This window comes from Habropoda laboriosa, unplaced genomic scaffold (genome assembly GCF_001263275.1).
Source record: "Habropoda laboriosa isolate 0110345459 unplaced genomic scaffold, ASM126327v1 scaffold1329, whole genome shotgun sequence".
Classification (NCBI taxonomy): Eukaryota; Metazoa; Arthropoda; class Insecta; order Hymenoptera; family Apidae; genus Habropoda; species Habropoda laboriosa.
Window position 1 is genome coordinate 451,939 of NW_017101431.1, and position 22,075 is coordinate 474,013.

General features: G+C 31.8%; 1 protein-coding gene across 1 annotated transcript in view; it reads right to left on the reverse strand.

Moving 5' to 3' along the window:
- Positions 1-329: 329 nt before the first annotated feature.
- Positions 330-22,075, reverse strand: part of LOC108578149 (protein real-time) — a 47,796-nt gene continuing 26,050 nt past the window's right edge. The window contains 13 exon segments of the mRNA XM_017941418.1: positions 330-399; positions 477-619; positions 856-962; positions 2,334-2,580; positions 8,695-8,763; positions 9,021-9,145; positions 10,566-10,665; positions 11,021-11,185; positions 11,276-11,364; positions 13,219-13,521; positions 21,041-21,117; positions 21,532-21,635; positions 21,718-21,846. Coding sequence (XP_017796907.1) covers positions 330-399; positions 477-619; positions 856-962; positions 2,334-2,580; positions 8,695-8,763; positions 9,021-9,145; positions 10,566-10,665; positions 11,021-11,185; positions 11,276-11,364; positions 13,219-13,521; positions 21,041-21,117; positions 21,532-21,635; positions 21,718-21,846 — 1,728 coding nt within the window.

The window sequence follows — 22,075 nt, forward strand, 5'->3', positions numbered from 1 at the left end:
TTAATACGCGTTGTACATACTACTTACACCTCATGCTGTTCCCCTTATTAGTGTACTTATGATCTTTGTTAATTTAAAATATTAATTATACTTTGTTTTATTTACTTAACCATTTTTTAAATTAAATTTCCGTGTCTTGTACTGATAACGTTGAAAGTGATATGCTTATTTAAAAGTATTATGTATTAAAATTGAAGAATTAAAATAATACAATGGTGTAATATGGAAGAAGTTCCAAAAGAAATTAAATTTATTAAAAATAAGCTACTATTTTCAATGCTTCCTAATTCTAAACATTGGTACATGTACTATGATATAGGTGTTACAAGTCATCTGGATAAAAATGAAACTGCTTCTGACTTTGTACTTATAGCAGATTGCAAACTCATCATAGATCCCCTAAAAAATAAACTCGATAATTATATTTATCATATACATTATATGTAAATTAATCTATAAAAAGCATGTATAGGTACCTGTAATGAACAGAAGGTAATGTTTCATAGAAGTACATAAGTTGCGCTTTATGGCCACTAATGGATGGAAGAAATTCTCCTGGATCATCTTGATTGTACCATTGTAATATATATATACCTGCTTCTTGCATTATATGGGAACCCTGCATTAAAATGAATTATTATTTCATGTACATGTAATAAGATTTGTTGTATATTTTTTATATTGCTTGAAAGTAAGAAATTTAATTTTTCAAGCAGCTCATAAAGAAAAAAAAGTGAACAGTTTGTTGAATACTATTGGTAACCTAATGTGCGTATTGTTGTAATAAACTATTAATATATTATTCTCAATATTGTTTTTATGATGTATAGGAGTAAATTTTTATACATATCTTACCTGAATACTTTCACCATCGTGGCATACAACACTGGGTTCAACTTTAATGAAATGTCCTTTGATTTCTTTTGTCTCTAATAATTCTGCATCCTTATCTGTAAGAGATTCTAAAAAATTCCAATTGATTATTTATTTATACACGGTATTTCATTTTAATTTATTTATGCAATTATATCCCGAACTATTCATTATTCGAAAAAATGTTTCAAAAACTAATATATTATAGGTCAACGAATTCGTCTCAGAATGGGGTGCACATCTGGCTAAACGAAAACATATAAAAGTTCCATTTAAAAAAATAAGAGTCATCTTGAACTTTCAGAGGTACTTGCACCTAGACAAAATTTAAACGAGCCCCCTCCCTTCCGAAACAGTACAAGTTCTATTTGTAACATTTTTTCGCATAATGAATAGTTCAGGAGATAATTGCGTGGATAAATTAAAATGAGACACCCTGTCTACCTATATACGCAAATATTTTTAAAAATAGGTTACATTATGAATGGGTTTTTGAATGTAGCAGGCCTGAAAGAGAAGAATGTATGTCTTTGAAAAGGAATAAGAAATTAAGACCTGGTGGGACTTCTGGAAACATGGGTGAAAGAGAGAGAATGGAAAAGAATAAGTAGGGTGTTGTCAAAAAGAAAATCTTGTTTAACGGTTTCCATAAACCAAAAATTTGACTAAGTAGTGAAGAGAATTTGGGGAAAAGCAGATAGGGGGGCAAAGAAGGAAAATATCCTGATAAGACGGGACTTTAATGTGAGAACAACGAAGAAAGGGAGGCTTAACATTGGAACAGATGTGATAGAAGATAACAGAAGAGCATCTAAAAATGAAGTAATTAATAAACAGGGGAGAAAGTTATTATAATTGAGATTGTACAAGAAGAGAGTTAAAGAAATAAATGAAACAAAGAGAAATGAATGGCCCAATGGTGTTTAATTTATTCTTAGTAGATTTGGAAGAGAAATTAGGTTAGGTTACGTTAGAAATAGAAGAAAAAATTTATCAATTGCCTCATGCAGATAATATCAGGGGTTACTGTGAAAAGATGTTTGGACTACATAATAAGAGGAAAGAAAAGGAATTTTTGAGAAAAGTTATACGCCAGAAGAAGTAGAAAGAAGGTTAAGGGAGGATTGTGTTTCTAAAGTAGAACTGAAAGAAGGAGATAGAGAAGTGCAAAAACAGAAGAAATAGAGTAGGCTGATTACAGAAATATTTGAGGAAAAAGTGAAAGGACTGTGAAACGTGACATCCTGCATGTATACAGTATGTATATGATGTACAGAAGTTGCTGTGAAATCTGGTGAGGTTAGGAATAAATAAATTATTACTATTATTACTACTTAACAACATTTGAAAAATGGTAATGATACATGCTTTAATATCAGTTTCAAAACTTGCGGTTAGTGCACAATTAGTTTAACTTTTTTAATTAAATATTAGTTTTTATGGTACTTGTATATACATACCTGAAGAGAGATTCTTAATGTCATCATCAGCTTGATATAGTACGGTAAATATTATATTATGCCGCATTACATCAAAATCCCATGTTAAAACTGCTCCTGGGTCGTTACAGCGTATTATTACGCGATGTATTTGTGCACGGCTTAAAGTAATGGAATGGTACAGGTTATGTTCTTGTTCAGTAGATGTAGTTTCCAATTCCATTTTGTACAGATGTTTCGGTACAATTCCTCCTTCAGTGATGTAAGCCTAATATTAATAAAGGACGTATGTTAAATGACCAATTTAATAATAATACAATAAGATAAGTAATGCATTTTAACAGTACTGTGAATTGTAGCTAATACATTACAAAAATGTGTACATAAAATTTTCAGATTTGCTACACGCACATATAATTGTTGAAAGCACATTTCCACGTTTTATGTAAAAAAAAATGTTAATGATTTTAACTTTATACTGCCAAATAGATTTGACTGGTCAATATGCATAGATGTAAATACATATGTATATTTGATTCGCAGAGTAACATGAAAATAGTAACAGTGACAGTGATAGTAATAAAAATGTGTACAGCTCGGACGACTTTTATTAATGTAAACATAAGAATGTCGCTTGAGTTGAATATAGTTTAAGTACTTCTAAAATACCTTTACGATTCCGTTCAAAAAATTGTAAATATATAAAAATTAAGGCATTTATGCTAATCTGAAATGTTGCATTTTACAAATCAAACATATTATTATAATATTATGATATTGTGTTTACATGCATCGTTGTTTAATGTAATCAAAAACATAATTTAAACTACTCTGCTTTCAAAATCAGACTATTTTCAATGAATCATTTTATTTCATTAATATTAGATATTAGATTATAGACAGACTTAATAATAAGTGTACATATATTCATTTGATGAACAATTTAATTTGGTAATAAGTAAATAATACACAGGGTGTTCCATTCTAATCACTTATAACGCATAACAAATTAATAAATTATCAAATCTGTTTACCAAGAGAATGAATTAGACTAACGCATAAAACAGAATAGTCAACAAAGTTAAAAGATATCAAGAAGTTTAGCAGAATCAGTTATACTACATTGCTCAGTTTATCATTAAGAATTATTGGAGTACAAAAATGTCTATAACTGAGGAATAAGGTAAAATAGGGCACATGTTTATATGAACTTTTTTCATTGTTTTGTATCCACCATTGAAGTAAGTCCCACATGTTAAGAAACACCCCGTAGAGTAAGTTTCATCTGAAATTTTTTGCCAAAGAGCTAATAGTTTGAGAGAATAGGGTAACTGTACCTAATATGGCACAGCATCTAATATGGAATACCCCAATATCTCGGCAAATATTTGTTTATTTGTTTTTTTTTTATTTATATAACATTCATTTTTCATAGCAAAAATAAAGTTTTTTTTTAGATTTCTTTACAAATTTCCATGGCTTCAAGACACAAACTTTTGCATAGTTAACTATTAATATACGAATATATATTAATTTTGTCGTGTTTCAACGTTAGTTTCGTTAAGAAAAAACATGTCTCTATATTTGGCAAGCTTTTAAAATCGGGTGTTCCATATTAGATGCAGTTACTCTACATGCAGGTGATGAAACTTAATAAGTACGTGGTACGTCGCGACTGTCATTTTAATACGAAAAAGCTATCGATCAGAGGATGCAGGCTAACGTTCACGAATAATATTTTAAATAATACCTAGATTTCTTCTTTCTTATTTGCCTGGATACATTTAAAAATTTTAAACGAAAGATACGTAGATAAGTCAATAGTTGCTTATTTTTTGACTGCTATGTGCAATAGAAAGATAAATATAATTACTAACACTGTAAAACACACATACTTATGATAATAATGTGGTTGTCTACTTTTCCCTAAAAATTGATACTGAAATTCAATTTAATATTTGAGATAAATAATATATTTGTTTCGCTATTTTTAATTATGGCAGTACCTCCTACTCTTCACCATCAGAGGGACGGATCATTGACCTTTCTTACTAGTCCTCGTCAAGGCTCCTATAATTATATAGGTTGTCCCGTGGCATCGGAAAACCGCTTCGGCAGTGGATTCTGCACATGAAAACAATAAAAAAAAGTTCATATGAACATATGCCCTATTTGACCGTGTTTTCGAGTTATAGCGAGTTTCTTCTTTAACACACTGTATCTGCATACCTTCACAAAAGGTGTTCAAAATGGCCTTCCTGGCATCTTCTAGCTTTTGGCATCGTCTTGCTTTTAACACTATTATACTGAGAAAGCCCGTATATTAGATGTACATCTGCCATTTCTTGATTAGAGCAACTTTCCATTTTCACACTTTCATAATCTGACGCTCTAATGACTTATACGTGAGATACTAACAGGAAGTGTTTACAGAACTAAAATACAAGGTTCAGCGTCAGATATTGAGTTCTGTTTGTGAATTAGTTCAACTACTCCTGTCGTTTGGGAAAATTATTCCAACATAAAACTCGCTACAACTCGAAAACAAGGTTAAATAGGACATATACTTATATGAACTTTTTTTATTTTCACGTGCAGAATTCATCACCGGAGCGGTTCCCTGATGCTATGAGACACCCCGTATATACAACTTCTAACCTGACTCTAACTGTCCTCCACATCTAAAGCATGAGTCTTCTAGGTAGCCTTTTCTGACGAATTTCCTAGGAGATCCAGGATGAAACGCAACTTTCTTTCCCTTTCCTTTTCCGCCTATCCTCTCTGTATTTATTTCCTCCTTCCGTAACCAACCGTCATAGAATTAAAATTAATTTATTAATGAGCATAACAGAAATGTAGAGGTACTACATTTTTTAATGTAATATTACGTTAAAGCATAAATACAACGCGCAAAATTATCTAGCATAATTAAGTTAAACACATAGCTAAATTGAATTTTGTCACAATATATAAAACTGGTTTGATATGATCAATAAAGTATAATTATACCTTTACAATTTTAATGCACGTGTAGCAAATCGGACAATGCAGTCTTGGAATGAATATGCTTGAGTTTCTGGTGAAACATAAGATGGCCAATGATGTAATTATGGTAATATTTTGAACATTACGGCGTAACGAATGTTTATAAACAAAAACGGAAATAACAATTTGACTTACAATAAAAAAAAACTAATTATTTAAATTACCCGAATTTCTAATTACCTATAAAAATATTAAGATTCTGCTATCGGAAAGACAGAAATATTTACATCCGAAATGAGAAATAATTCTTCAGTTATATTAAATAATATGGATTATTAAGCAGCGGATTTACTGTACATACTGATCTATCAAATTTCTTAGTATGTTTATTCCATGTCTAATAAGATACTCTTAAATAATACCTACTGCTATAAATTTTGAGAAAGCATTCAAATTTAAGTGATTATATTACTATATCAATATAATCTGAGCACAATATTATCACCAATATATTACCAAAAGTTTCAAAAATATACTTAAAATGGCGAAATAACATAGACAGTATAAAACTTATGCAAGGTGTCCCAGTCTTTTCCTATCAAACTTTGTCAGTATGTTCTATGTGGGCATACAAAAACAAAAAGTTATGTAAACATAGGTCGTTTGAAACTTTATTAAAAAGTTATAATAATAATACGAAATGCAAAGAGAACGGTAACGGGTGTGCGGTTATTATGATACAAAATAGGAATAGGTCAGCAATATGTAAGTACATCTAGTTTATACAAATTTGTCACCATTCCCCTCATATTTCATATTTTTGTCCTAACTCTTTAATAAAACTTCAAACGACATATGTTTATATGACATTTTCTTCTTATTTATACCCATAGAACATAGTGACAAAGTTTGATAGGAAACAACTAGGTATACCTTATATAAATTAACTGACAACGTTACAGGAATACGATTGCACTAAAAACGCCATGAAACGTATCTAAATTCATATTCTCATTTTAACGATTTTAAATGATCATTAGTAATATACGTGGCATTTCATAGTAATAAAAATTTTCTCGTACTACCATAGCTAAATAGAATTAGGTGGGCCTGTTTTACGTGGCCCACCCTATATATGTATAGACTACTTCAATTCATTCAGTTTACATTTATAAAACCGTACAAATCACGAGAAAGACTCTTCGTGACATGTAATTCTTTACTTCTTATAATAAAAATGAAAAGTGCTCGCTACAGGACGCCATTCTTTTTTTTTTGTTCTTATTGGTTATACGTATGATTTGCATCAAAATTATCCTAACAAAGGGAACAAAATAAGTAAAGGTGAATAATAGTATTATGAGTATGTCTGCGTTTGTAAACATTCAATCTACTTTCATTCATTTTTCTTGCTTTCAGCTTCTTTTCGTAACTACTACTTAGAAGAAATACGGATACTGTACGTCAATATTCGTTAAATTGTTAGATAGTCAAATTCACGCATATTTTCAATCCTATTTTCCAGGAAGTGAAGTCTCGAATGAAGTTTTATTTTACATTTCCAATTTGTTTTCATACATAGAATCACACCTTTCTGATTATATGGGACACCCTGTATAAAGTTACTTCGAAAAATTATAAAGGATATTTCTGAAGTTTCTAAACTTACAATAGAATATATTACAATAAATTGTTTGCATTAAATAGTCATTGAAATATTGCAATTTGTTTCGTTTAGAATTAAAGAAGTATTGTCAAACGAGACAAAATAATTTTCTAATTCGGCATATTTTTTGCTAATTTATCCAAATGATTTTGAATAACTTTACTTTAGTAAGTAATTAATTTCAAAATCTTTGTAACCAATCGGTAACCAATTAATTTGAATATTTGGTTTATCTATCGACTTTCAATCTATAATTTATTTTGATTTAATATGATTCATTGTCTTTTGCGATTCGTTATACCTGTTATGATTCATAATGCCTTCAAATGAAAAATTAATTTGTTAGTACTATACGTTCTTCGATAAATATTGTATAAGTTCTATTAAATGTTGATGATTCAATTTTGGGCTATTATAAGTAGTATCGATGCCTTTTCTAAAGACGTACTTTTATGGTAATTCTTAAGAGACATCAATGCAGGGTTTAAGAATTATGTGAAACTTTAACAAATATTGATAAATTTTTATATTTTTCCGTGATATTTGATTACTGTTCTTATGAAAATATTCAAGCATTAATTTATTTATCAAATAATGTTAAACATACGTATGCACATATAAGAACATATAATTTTATTTACGTATTTCTACTAAATTTTTATCCCAATAAAAAATTATCCGGTATTCTCAAATAACTTCGTCATATTCCTATATTTTATTCGAAAATTATTCCACGAAAAATTTATTCAAATCGCAACCTTAGCCCATTCATTTTGTACTTAAGTAGAATAAGATATAAAGTATTTATGTATACAGACATAAATTCCTTCAAGTTCATTTGCAATATAATTTAACAAGAAAATACATTTATACCTTATAACACGTTAGTAAAAAATATTATTTAAAATACTGCAGATTCAATTATCAACATTTAACGCACAACATTATTAAATATTTGTAAATTTCTTTTAAACAATGGAATTAATTTTTTATTTCACATACTATCGTTAATATTAATAACTCCTATTTTCCTTGTTTGAAACGTGGATAGTAATGTGTTTCACTTTTAATTTTTACATTTGATGTTAGTAATGTATTATTGGTAAGATTGCAAGTAACGATATACATTCTTTGCTGTTCTCAAAAATCACTTTTCCCATTTTAGTTGTGTTTTATAGTATCATAATTATTAATAGCAATAATTTCGTTAAATTTATTATAAAGACAAAATCCTGTAGCAACATTATTACGTCACGCGCGAATGTCTTAAAAAATAAGAAAAATGTATCGTTTCAATATTATCCCAATATTGTGTATTATTTCTGTATCAAATATTGCATTTTGTCAATAATATTTTAATTATTTCATTATCCTAATATATTTTAGGTTATACTGTGGATATTAGAACGTACGGACGATACTATTTCAGTATGCAGAACATATGTATAAGTAGACGAAGGTTGAATTGAAAACTCTGGGGTACCGTGTTGAACATTTTGCGTTTCGATTACAGTGAGAATTTATCGATAAAATTTGTTTACACGAAGTAGAAAACGTGCCGTACACGTATTTCTTTTTCTTGAACTTAAATAATTATTAAATTAATAAACATAAAATTACACAGGTGAAAAACGTTTTGTAATAACGAAATAATAAGGAAACATAAAAAAAGAAAATACCAAATATGACTACAGCCTTTAACATATAAAACAAAGATATAAAAGTCCTTACGTTATTAGTAGTTGCGTCGAAAATATAAAATCTTCGAGGTACCATACCATAAATCTCGCACACATTGTCCTATTAGTTAAAATACATTATTTCTGAGCATAAAATATAACAACGAAAAATATTACAGACACTGAAAAACATTACTTCTTATACTGTTCATTTTCATTTATAAACAAAATTATACAATACGTAAAGTATTCTGTGCCTTCAATTATTAGTACATATGTAACAAACGTTGAATTTCTATAGCATAAATAATCATTTACCAAAAGAATATTTTCTGCTACCACTGTAATTGCATTTTATATAACATAAATTATTCTTACCTCGGACGATCCTCCAAGGAAATCTGGGATAAATTCAGGATCGATGCATTCGCTCAAACTGCCCGGACCTTGTTCTTGATAGTTGGTACCACAGTAAAATATAAATTTCTTTCTCGTATTTTCATCTGTGTGATAAATTAAGAAAAAAAGAATTAGTTAATTTTGCCATAAAATCAGTAAATAGAATTATTTGTCGTTACAATGTGGATAATAAGTGATATTGTGTAACATTTAGAACAATTTATAGAGCTGAAAAGTGTGCTAGCGGGACAGCACAGAGGCAAAAGGGGTATGTTAGGGTATAGTTGGTGGAAATGATATAGTGAGGTCGTAAACGAAAGCATAACACGTTGAATGCCGCACCAATTCCATATGATTTAACACATCGCAATATGTATACAGTTAGAAATAAAACTATTTAACTATACTCTGTGATACATTAGTTTCTTTGCATCATTGTAATAACAATGACGATATTGAAAATTTCACAAATATTCCCACATATTTACATTAATGCTTCTACTAATTTTAGTACCGCCGATCACCGATGTCCTCCACGGCGCCACTGGTAAGTTGAGTGTAGGTCACCGGGAATCCCCACGGCATTCAACGTGGTAAGTAGCGACACCGATTGATGCAGTTACACCCAGGATTATGTGTTATTCGTGAATTGATATTTAAAATTTCTGCTTAGAAACTTTCATTTAAACTATACAGTATTAAACCTCCGTCGCCTCTTGCTCAATAATAATTCCCGTATTGGTAAAAATGTACCTGCATCTATCAACGATTAAGGTGCAGACAAATTTTTTAAATATACTGCAATTGACATCGAACGGCCCTAAACAAGGCTCGAGCTCTTTATCTCTCTCGAATTGCTGTTTTGGTGTTTGGATTACGTATACTTTGACACCTGACTGATTTTTCGGCCTCACTATTTCGACTCCTCCGACTATACCGATGATGCGGAATTCCCCGTGTTACATATTTTTATTGGATCACTTTGAGAACTTTGCAATTATATTTTCTAAATCTATCATTAAATTACTATCGAATAGTCTATAGTTAAAGACTTTTTTTCATATTATGTAAAAAATGACGATAGTTGTCAATGAGACAAGTTAATGTTAAAAAGTGACTGGTTTAATTAACCCTGGAATACGTTCGAAATTAATTATCATTTAAAGATCGAAAACAAGTTCAAATGTGCAACGGAAATAAACTTTAATTACAAAAACATCGCTTATAGCAATTTCCAATAGCTTTAAGATCTTATAACGTCAGCCTTCGCTCCAAATTACACAGAGAAAATATAATATTATAAGTTTATTTAAATAAAACTGTATGTTACTCTTATTAACTACTCTGATATGACATTTTTCATTATGTACAAGTGAACGAAGAAATATGAAATAAATTGCATGCAATTTCTGAAGTGTTTTCTTATGACAACAACAAATATTTTAGGAATTAGTAATTATTCATCGTACTGCAAACATTAATATGTAATGACTATGATTTAAAAAAATAATATTATCTCCTTACTTATAAATGTGCTAATAAGTGTCCACAAAATGGGAAAACATCTGGGTGCTCGCATAATTAAAACCCTGCCCATGGTTTCTGGGTAATTTATTTCAACCGACAAGTTTTTTTTTTTTATAAATAACAGCAAAGGGGATTTCATTTTAATTTTGTGATTTAAATTAAAGTTTACGCGATTAGAAATTATTCAATATATGATTTACATTAAAAAGTAAAAAGTGGAGAGTAATTGGTACTACTGAAAATACCGCAATATTTTTCATATCAAAATAAATAAAAGACGGGAAATAAAATGTTTTCTATATGAGGCTTCATAGAAAAAAAAATCAACTTTGAAACTTTGCCAAATATGTGTACAAACTATACTATCATGTTGTTCTATGACTATACTAATATGTCATGTTTCTTGAATAGTTTCGAAATACGTATATCTACTCATACTTTGAAAAAATCTAGTAAATTATATTGAGTAGGTTTTATACCTTTATACCAGGTCTCCATAAATGGCGCATATTTAGGCCTTCGAGATCTATGAGTAGACACCATTGTGAAACTGGATGGCCAGAAACTGAAGTAGCTTCTTCCATTAAAAGAAGTCCCTCTTCACAAATATGTAGTACCTGTAATTGTAATAAAAATTACGAATACTGTAGAAATCGTAAAATATTTAAACATCGGTTACATTATTTCATAATAAAAATGAATTTTACTAGTAACAACAAGTCGTCTTCTCCGATGGATTTTAATAATCCTTTCACATCCATTTGCCCCATTCTCAGAATGTATAAAGGCCGACCATCTATAAATGAATAAATTAATTCCTATTTAAATCTATATTCCTAATTAACTTTAGTTAGTAATAAACTAATTACAGTCAACAATAAATCGAAGCAATAATTAAAAAATTAGGCTGGAAATCGTGAGAACAAAATCAGTATGATTTGATGTGAAATGTAGTAGTTGCAGGATTAGTGTCCACGATTTGGGTCTACCTATGAACATCTTAGCGAGGACATAACTTAAGGGTCACTGAAACCAATTAGCCCGAGACTATTTTGCTTTCGTATGATTTATGGCAGAAACTTAACCTGCGTGTGGCCAGAAAGATAAGGATAGCTGCAACAGAGATCAATTCTGTTGGCCTGCCAAGGCTATTTCTTCTCTTAGATCATTGCTGCTCAGCAGGCTTTCAGGTGGGTAAGGGCGCCCGCTGATGCCCGCGGGCTAAGAATGTCACACTTGTACATTAAAGCGGAGTAGGGGAAAGATGCTTGTGTTACATATCTTCGAAACATAATTCTGCTTCTAAAGATGGTTACATAAACTTACATTACACGCACCGTTGCCCGAGAAGGCGTGGCTTGTTGCCCGCCAATTTGTTTGTGCCCGGGATAGCTTAATGCGCTGCCCGTGCGGGCAATGACTGAACGGCACTGTCTTAGACATTACCCCTCATTATGCTCTTCACTCGCACCGCCTAAATCTCACGTTACGCAATTTTAAATGATCTGATTCGTCGATATTATCGCGTCGACCAATAATGACAATACATGTATCCTATTTCTATCATTGTGTTAAAAAAAGGTGGGCTTAAGGCGATTTGACCGAATCAGACCCGTATTCCTGTACAGTAGCTATCCATTACTTCAAATTCAAATTACTTTAAATTATATACTTTAAATTCACGATGATTTTAACTTGTATAATAAATGCGACGTAATTGTAATGTTTAAAAAAAGATTACAACTGTTTTTAAGTCCATATTTGTACCCATAATAGGTATTTAACAAACAACCCAAACAAGGTCGTGTTTGACTCATTTTTATCAGGAGAATTTAAAGAATACTCTTACGAGGAGCGACTATGTTCAGTCACTTTGGGTCAGCAAAAATAAATGGTGGGAATAATTCGTGGACACTAATACAGAGTACAGAAGTAGACGTTGATCCTGATACTACTGTAGTTGGTATCAAAAGAGACAATTATGCAAGTAAAAACAAACTTGGAAATACATGCAACACACATGTTAGTTAAAAAATACACATCCAAATACAACGTATTTGAAAAAGTGCACACTCAATTTCATTATGAACTTTGGTCATGCATATTTTGAAAATTTGATTCACAAGAATGTATTGTTCAAACTAAAAATATTATTATTAATTGTACAATGTTTATTTAAAACATTAAAATTATTTTACTAACTTTGATTTCCATTAATCCTTATTTTCGTGAATATCGAGTTTTGTATATAAATGTAGCATTACAATAATTGAAATAACTCTCGCCTCAAATATGGACCTGTTAGATAGCCTTACTAATGAGTCGATTAATATGTTGTAAATAAAATATGTGCTTCTCTAGAACATTTTTATTTCTTTTAATGCCATTTATTTATTAATAATTCAGGAATCTTATTATTTGGGTATTAAAATTATGTAAAGCATAATGTAAGAATAATAATAATAATGTTAAACTACGCTTTATGTTAGTGGTGGCTCTGAGTTCTTCATTCTACGGTTAGTTATGAATAATAAACTTTATATTGTAGTCTTCGAAATCGATATAATCGTACATGAATTATTTTTATTGAATTCCTCTTAGAATTATAAAAATTGTCAACCGTTAAAACTAATAATAAGTACTGAAATACCTGTGTCAAAGTGATGCCAGCCACCAGGAAAATAATCTTTTACTACTTGCGGTACTTCGTACTCTTCGAGTAGTTTATCAATTTGATGCTTTTTTCTCCAATGTAACGCCTGCGTAAGCATTTCTTTTGCTTTTTCAACTGAAAATTCTGTAGCTCTGAGAAATCTTAAAAGAGTTGCGTCTCCAGGTATTGAACTTCCTCGTAACTCTTTTATACTTTGCCGCAATTGAATTAGCTTACTTTCTTGTATCATATCAAGTTTTCCTAAATATCTCTCTATGTAATCCGATGAAAGTTGCATTTCTAGAATATGAAACATTAGTCATAGAAACTGGTAGATTTTAACATTTACATGGCAAGTAATTGTTTCAGCAAATGGCTTCGCTTTAATGTAATGAAATATTCTTTTTTTTTTTTTTCCAAATTTTGTTTGTTTTCTGAATAAATTGTGTCTTATACAAGGTGAACCACGCAATTAGAACAGGTTAAACCTGATTGTTTTTATCGTTTTACAGATTTCTTAAAACCGTACGTATAACGATGAACCGAAAAAGTGCGATTACACTTTTTTCTGTAAAATTAATTTTTTTTCTTTTTTTTTTCGTATACATTAATTCCGCATATATATACGTATTCTGCGCGTGGAAGTGTATTACGTGACTGACAGACAAAAAATTTACAAAATATTTGTAATTCTTTATCGAGGCACGTACTTTGTTCAAACAATTCATGAATTGTTGCTTTTTACCAATGAGTATTAACTATGCACCCGGAATCGTTTTCCGAGTCATGTTCCTAAAAAACATTTGAACAGAAGGAATATTAAATACGACAATATTAAATATGAGATTGAATTGTTTTTCAAAAAGTGATACTGCTGCTGCACTTTTACTTTCGATATTATTTAATTATTTCTTCTCTAGTACTTTTCGTTTATCTTCAACTAACATCACTGTCTATCCTAATTTCATGACTCACCCTGCACGTTAGGTGAACATACAAATTCTTGTTGCGCTACGTTCACATTCTTCGTATGTTTTCGCAATGAATAGCAATAAGGTACACATCTTAAATAGAAAGCACGAGGAAGCGACTGAGAAACAACCAATCGTGAAAAATCATTATCAACATCTCATGCTACATTGGTTTAAGAATGTATTCGAATGCATGTGTGTGTGGAATTTTGAACAAGTGCAATGCTTTGGAAGAAAATAACGTAATAATTCGAGCACGCGTCATTTGTAGGTAATGAAAATGTTGAAACATTCTAAAAGTTTAGTAGTGTTTAAAATAATCTGGAAATTTTAACATTATTCACTTTTACATACTGTACGCGAACATTTTTTTTTAAACATGTTTCCACTTTTCTGTTATTTCAGTAGCATTATCTATCGACACTTTGGAATTTCCCCTTTTTCATATTTTGCATTGCAGTGTGCACTTTTAAACTGACTTTGAACAATGCCTTAGTATCGTTTAAATTAAATATGTTGCACAAATTGCTGCACAAATAGAGATTACAAACAAAGCTGCCACAGCTGTGAAAAGTAGAAGGCACAATATGGCGGTTCAGAGGAAGTAGCTGGAAGTTCAAGGGGGTACTCCACACTGAGGCGCTAAAAGTAAATAAAGTTTGGAAATTTTTTTCATAGATAATTACTAAATGAAAAATTTCAATTTTCCAGAGGATATAAATGTAACTTTCAGCTTCATTCTCCAATTTTTAAAAAGTAAAAATATTGCAAAATGGAGAAGTTACTGCGAAACTTCTTCTGCCTGAACATCAATTCCTGGCCGCCATCGCCGGCAAGGATTGGAACGTCTGAAGTAAAAATTATCTACAATCTAGCGTACGATTTTTCAAAATTTGTAATTATTATAAAAATGTTGGCAGTTTGAAGAAAAACTTCTTTCTACCAAAAAAAGAATCAAATTTAAACGTTTCTAAAAAATTAAATAATTGTCATATTGAAAAAATCGTACGCTACTTTGTAGGTAATACATTTTTATTTATAAATCAAGAAGAATTTTTTACTTCAGATATTCCAATCCTTGCCGGTGATAGCGGCCGGCAATCGATGTCCTAGCAGAAGAGGTTTCGCAATAACTCCTCCATTTTGTAATATTTATACGTTTTAAAAATTCGAGAAAGAAGCTAAAAGTTACATTTATATCCTCCGAAAAAAAACGAATCTTTTTATTTCGTAGTTACCTATAAAAAAAATTCCCAAACTTTTACCTATTTTTAGAAGCTTCAGAGTGGTGTACCCTAACCATCTTATGGTACATTAGCACAACTTCATAAGACAGCTTTGCTCGTTACTCCGTCCAATACAGCGGACAACGAAATACAACAAAGCGTTAACAATTTATCGTGGCGATTACGATTTATAAGAATGTTGAAAGCATTCTCGATTCTAAGACAATAAAAGATCTGCCTTTACTCCTTCATGCAGAAGCTAGAACATGATGGCAAGGAGTCAAAGCGAATGCTAACTGAGTGACATAGAAAAATGCACTGGAATTGCCACAGATTGCGTTCGTATCTAAAATACCATAACATGCAATCTATGCTGATATGGTTGCAACAAAGTAAAAATGAAGAACTTCAAAGGATAATTGTGTTACTCAAAACCTTGCGCTCCTCATTTCTGAAAGAGGACATGATTTATTTGTTGCTAAAATTTAATACTTGAAAGAACAGAACGAAGAAAAAGAGAAAATTCAAGCGATATGGTTCAAATTCGCGATCTTCACAGTGTGTTGGACAACTGTGCGTTTTTATTAAATTCGCCATTGTGGTCCTCCTGGATGTCCACGTTTCTTATTCCTAGAGTCTAGAAGTATCTCCGGAATATAATTTTACTAATAGAACGGGGGCATTTAAATACGACCACACAAGGGCGATGACGACGACGAAACCAAGTTGTGTTGTGAAATAACCTGTGAGGAGAAATTGCACGTCCCTCAGAAGAGTTTCAACGAAGTGTACCCGAAAATGTTGAGAAAGAGAGGTAGAGAGTGAGTGAGGTGCGCACTTAAGAACATTCGAAGGTGAATGTCGGCGCAGGATGGCCGAGTGTGGGATCGGGGTCTTCCCCGTGCCCATGAAAAATAGCAATAATAGCGAGGAAATGAAGATAGCGCCCTTAGTTGTGATAGAGTTCCGGCTTTTCGCTGCCGGAGATCCCGGGATTCCCGTTGGTCTCTTTAAATTTTTCCTCGGTTCTTACACTATTCTATGAACGTTTTCGCCTTTTACAAAAAAGTGTTGAGCTATCTATATCCTATAACTATTAACCTAATAGTCATTTCGACTTTAAATTTGCTCTTTTACACAATTATTATGGTGCACCAGCGCACGTACAATTAATCGCACCGTTTCACGTATATTACCTCCAACAAGAGTAAGTTTGTTTTTGAAGAGTAAATCTAATCTATATCACTAAATGATCACAGGTAAAATTGCGACTTAAACTCCCAATCTAAAATTACGACGATCATGTATAAAGAATGTAAAATAGAAAAACTGTTCAGAACTTGAAATTAATACGAAAAAATATGATAAACGAACAAAAGCAGATATTATTCTCTTCTTTCAGGACGTTGTGTACTAGAAAAAAGGAAAAATCTTAAACGGAAATTCGAAAATTAACAGCGCACATGCCGTAAAATGTTTCAAATGATGAGTACTAGACTCACAATTTGCGTGAACTTAAAACACCAAAAAGCTATTTTAATGCATTGAATAAACACACTAATTTATGAAACTGAATTGCAAAAATATAACTCACAATAAATGTTCCAACAGCAATCACTACTTATACATATGTATATAGCAGCCATTACATCGAGTTCGTCTTGTTCTGCTATCAGTACCTTTCAACCTAATCCGAATAATCAGTTTAATTTATTACAATAATTTTTAATTTCACTTACTATAACTATGTTATGAACGACAAGAAAAGAAAATTTACTTACTTCAATATATAATTCTTCCATAAACTTCGATTAGTACCATTGAAATATACTGTTTGAACGTTTCAAATAAATGGATTAAAGGACAATTATTATATTCAGTTGCCAACAAACGCAAAGATGGTAGTGTACACGTTTCAAAGTTTTTGCCAATCTGTTTTCTGACATTTTCTCTTATAACATTCTATTAGAAAAAGTACGCAGTGCTATTTAAAAAACTCAAGATCACCTTGATATCTCGGAGAATAGGAGTAAAATGCCCCGGTTCGACAAGTCCCATCGAATATCATACTTGATAAAAGACATATTCTTGCTGAAGCCAATAAATAACTAGTTACAATACTGTTCATAAATATTAGAAAACCCGTTATGTTCGTATAAAAAGTATTATATGATTTAAATTACATTTTCTCGCCAAAATTAATATATATTGAGAACTGATGAATATATCTACATTTAAAAAAATACTTCTACTCTAATTTATTTTGTCATCTTTTCGTTACAGATATATATTAAATAAATATGAAACTAAAATACCTAAGTACTTAACATCTACACTTAAACTAAACTTTAAATCAAGAGTGGACTATTTTAAGACATTAGGCGTCTTGCAACCTATAGTATAACCGGTAAAAAGATTTCTTTTTAAAAAAACAAGTAAAAAATATAGAATAAATCAATTTGATCAATTGCGTAGTTTCTGAGAAGAACAACTTTGAATATGAAATTACAGATTTAACTTAACGTAAATCAAGCCATTACTATGCTTAACTGATATAGAACTATTTTGTAAAGCGAAACAGTGCTATAACGTAGTAGCAGTCAGTAACAAAAAAGTGGTAATATTATAGCTGTCATAGTAAACTAATAATAAAAAAAGTATATTCTATATTTTTTATTTATTTTTTTGTAAGGAATTGTCGGTTATATCATGATTGTATTGGACACCTTGTATATTCCTAAAATTATGTAGAACCTAAAAATACACGGAGTCGTTCATTGCAAGCGAATAATTTTCATTTCGTTGCAAGTTGTACTCACTCAGTGCTGTGCAAAGAAATTGTATTAGTAAAGTAAAATCTATGTTGAGTTTTTTACACAGATTCTAAGAATTTTCTTTGGAATAATTTGTGCTTCACGATACACATATATTTTCAGTCTTCCTAAACGAACTATAAGATTTACATGATTTCATTTTATTTTACAAATGAATTAGCCAACATTTTGCTGAGACCACATCTTTCGGTGAGTATTCAAAAGTCTATCTTCTAATGAAAGTTTTGAACAACTCTAACAAAAATATTGCACTATTCTCTATACAATTATTCGATCATGCAGAAGGTACAATGACAAATCGTAACCTCTGTTCGTCAATCTGTTCGAAACATCACAGATTTCTTCATTTAAGTATCCTTTATGTAAAAGGTAAAAATATAAATTCTATTTAACGTACTTGTTCCTTCAAAATACCTCACAGAAAATAATATCTTATCTTTAAAACCAAGAGTGGTATTTAAATGTTACGTTTCCTTCGTTTCATCTTGTATGTGTTATCAAATATAAACGAAATCTCAAACACAATTTCGTTATTCTGGAGTTTGGTATTATTCTGACTTCTAGAAGTATCTCTCAAAATTTCTCCCACCAATTACCGAACACCCTTTATATGCAGAACTCGAAACTGTTTCAAACGACTAAGTTCCATACACGCGAAAGAAATTACTTAAAATGAAATGAAAATTGTCAATATTTCATAACAGTACTTCCCTTCTAATATATCATACTGCCTGACCAATCCTGCAAATTAGAACAAGTATAATTGATCTTATTATCTAATCTGGTTGGTTGTGTAGCAACAACAAAAGATGTTACCTCCTTTTCTCTGTAATCTTTGTTCCATTGCAACTATGGCGGTATATTAGTAAAAGGAGGAGAAAGATAGAGAAAAAGAACAGGTAAAAAACGAAGATGCAAAGAGAAGTACCGAGCTTCCTTGTGGACTCGTCAATAAGGCTACCAGGATGATCCGTGCCTTAGATGCGGGGAACAGTTAGGTTAGACCATTTGTATCAATAGGATCCTTAACGAGGAGACTTGAAGGAAAAGGTTTCGGTGTTTCGCCAATTAATCCCACTGGTGTGGAATGTAGGAAGTATCGCCACCGTATTATCCTCCTACTATTAACGTTACAACGATGATCCTTCGCGTCTGCTTCTGCCGTTGCGTAGTCAAACGTTGCTGCGTCGGTGGATGTTGCTGCTACTGGGTGCATCATTCGAAATGCTTTATTTTTTGAGACGAGCATGTTGTTCAAGCCGAGTTGCAGCCACGTACTCAGCTGCCCTTGCATCACCATGGTGTGAGAATGTATGCTGCTCTATTGTGCCGTGAGCCATCCCAGCGATCGGCGTTGCTGGATCCGTCATGTTGCTTCGATTCTCTGAGGCCGGCGTCCTGGTTGCATGGCCACCCTAGGAGAGGGGTTATGAATCCTAGCGAAGATATGTAGCTTATCTATCTTATCGATGATGCTGCTCGTCGCACTGCTCGGTTGGCGATCCTTCATGTTGTGTTTCCCCTGTTGATGCGTGTTCAAATCACGTCGGGTTCATCACTCTATGGCGGCGTATCAGTGGAAGAAGGAGATAGTAAGAGGACAGGCGGGAAAGTAGATTGGAAGTGCGTTTCGTTTTGGGTTCCCTAGTAGACTCTTCAGCAAGACTTCCTATTTTTATTTCTATTTTGAAAGTTTTACTCTAATAACAATTAATGTACAAGAATATATGTACAGATTGATTCTAACAACTACACATCAGGCGTCAGTTCTGTGTCAAGTGAAGTTGGAGAAAAACTGTAGAGGAAAATTTTGCACTGTTTAACAAGCTTATGGCACAATTTTTTCTGCAAGTGTATCGCGACCTGTGTATGACAGAAGAAGTATGTCTGACTGTGCAATGCAGTAGCTAGTGACTCGAAGTCACATAGATATCAGGTGGTATAGAACTGATTGTTTGAAAGAAGGCATGAGAAAGCTTAGAGATGGCAAGCAAACCGACGTTGCATTGCTTTAAGAGTGGAAACATTGTCCCTAGAAGAACTGACCACGGAGTGGGGAAGGCGAGGGTGCCTTCTAGTTTTTTCTTTTTTACATGGGAGAAATCTTCCAAATAAAAAAAAGAAAGGTGCCTTCTAGTGAGAGGACTGTGAACCATGGAACAGGATAAACGTAAACATATGTACATCATTAGGAATCTGTATGCGCGTTAAAATCGATATCGAACAATTCGAGTCCTTCTCTTGCGAGTGTAAATCCTTGATCTTAGCATATCAATAATCTTCGTTTAATACTAATTTAAGACTCTTAGTTTGCAATCTTTGTACATAAAGAGATATTGAATTTGGCTGTACTTTCCCATATTGGAGAAATAAGGTTATCTAGGAGACCCATGTCTTACACACGGGAGGCACTCAGACCAGAGGTTAAATAGGAGACATAGAGAGGACATGGGAGAAAAATTTTCGTATTTCGTCAGTTAGTCCCTCTGATGACGAAGTGTAGGAGGTACCGCCACAGTAACCATAAATGCAAGCAAAAGAAGACTTGATAGTACTAGCAAAGATTTTCTTGTGCACGGTTACCGATAGATAGCAGACATTTTGATATTGTCTTACGTGCTAAATATCGGTCATAATTCAGAAATGTTACACGCTATTATCATTACTTATGAAAGATTCAATTACAAATACAATTAAAAATGTTTATTCTTGGTAATATCTTGATGTCAAAAGCCATTTGCTGAATATATAAGCGTTATGTATAATAACATAGGAAAATATATCATACCTCTATTCTGTAATTTGTTGTCCATATAAGCGTAAGTTTCTTCCTGACTAAGGGATTCCTGACTTTCTGCAGTAGCCCTAAACCCGAAAAGCGATATACACATGATAATATTTCATCAAACATCAACGTAACAAAAATCAAGAATTTCTAGTAACCAGAGAATCCTTCTGATTAACGAGCAATCGCAGGAGCTGTCGATTAATCGCAAGAATTATTGTACTTAAAACTTGTACACAAAACCACTCTCACCATTTGCCATAGCGAGTGAAGATACTTGTACATACTTATGTATAATAAACCACGTAAAAACTTGAAATAGCTATATCTCATTAGCTTGACGCACAGCACATTAGCTACGCATAGCGTAACAATAAACTCATTTTGAATCGCGATGTTTCGGCACTACTACATACCATTTACGTAAACAAGAAGATGAGAGAAGTATTTGAAAAAATATTCGAGTTTTCGACATGTTGCAATTACAAACTCACCCTTCATCTTGCGCAGATGCCTCATTTGTATCCTTCCATGCAGCTACATATGTAATTCCCTCTTCTTTTAATTGATTTATAAAGAATTCAATTATTTCTTTGCCCTGTAACATTATTTTTTTTTTAACAGTATTGCATTTAAACGACAGAAGTTATAACAGCAAACTTTGATGATGCAAACAATACCTTTGCAATGTTTTGAGCATACTGTTTCATTGCTAATTTTTCCATAGAATTTTCAAAACCGAAAAAATTTTTAATATCTAAACTTGCAGTTTGCTCGAAACACGTCCATTCTGGATTTTCAGGATGAACCTAAAAATATATATCTCCGGTATTATATTCTTTCTTACCGCTAATGTGACCATACAAATATAAAAAATAGAATAGAAGATGATTCTACACGTAAAACTGAACAGCTAATATAAAATTCTGAAGGATTTTCTGAGGAACAGTTATAAATATGATACAATATTTCAAAGAAATACGGTAATGGAAACATAGGCACTCATAGCCTTTCTTTGTTTAGAAGAGACTGACTTAA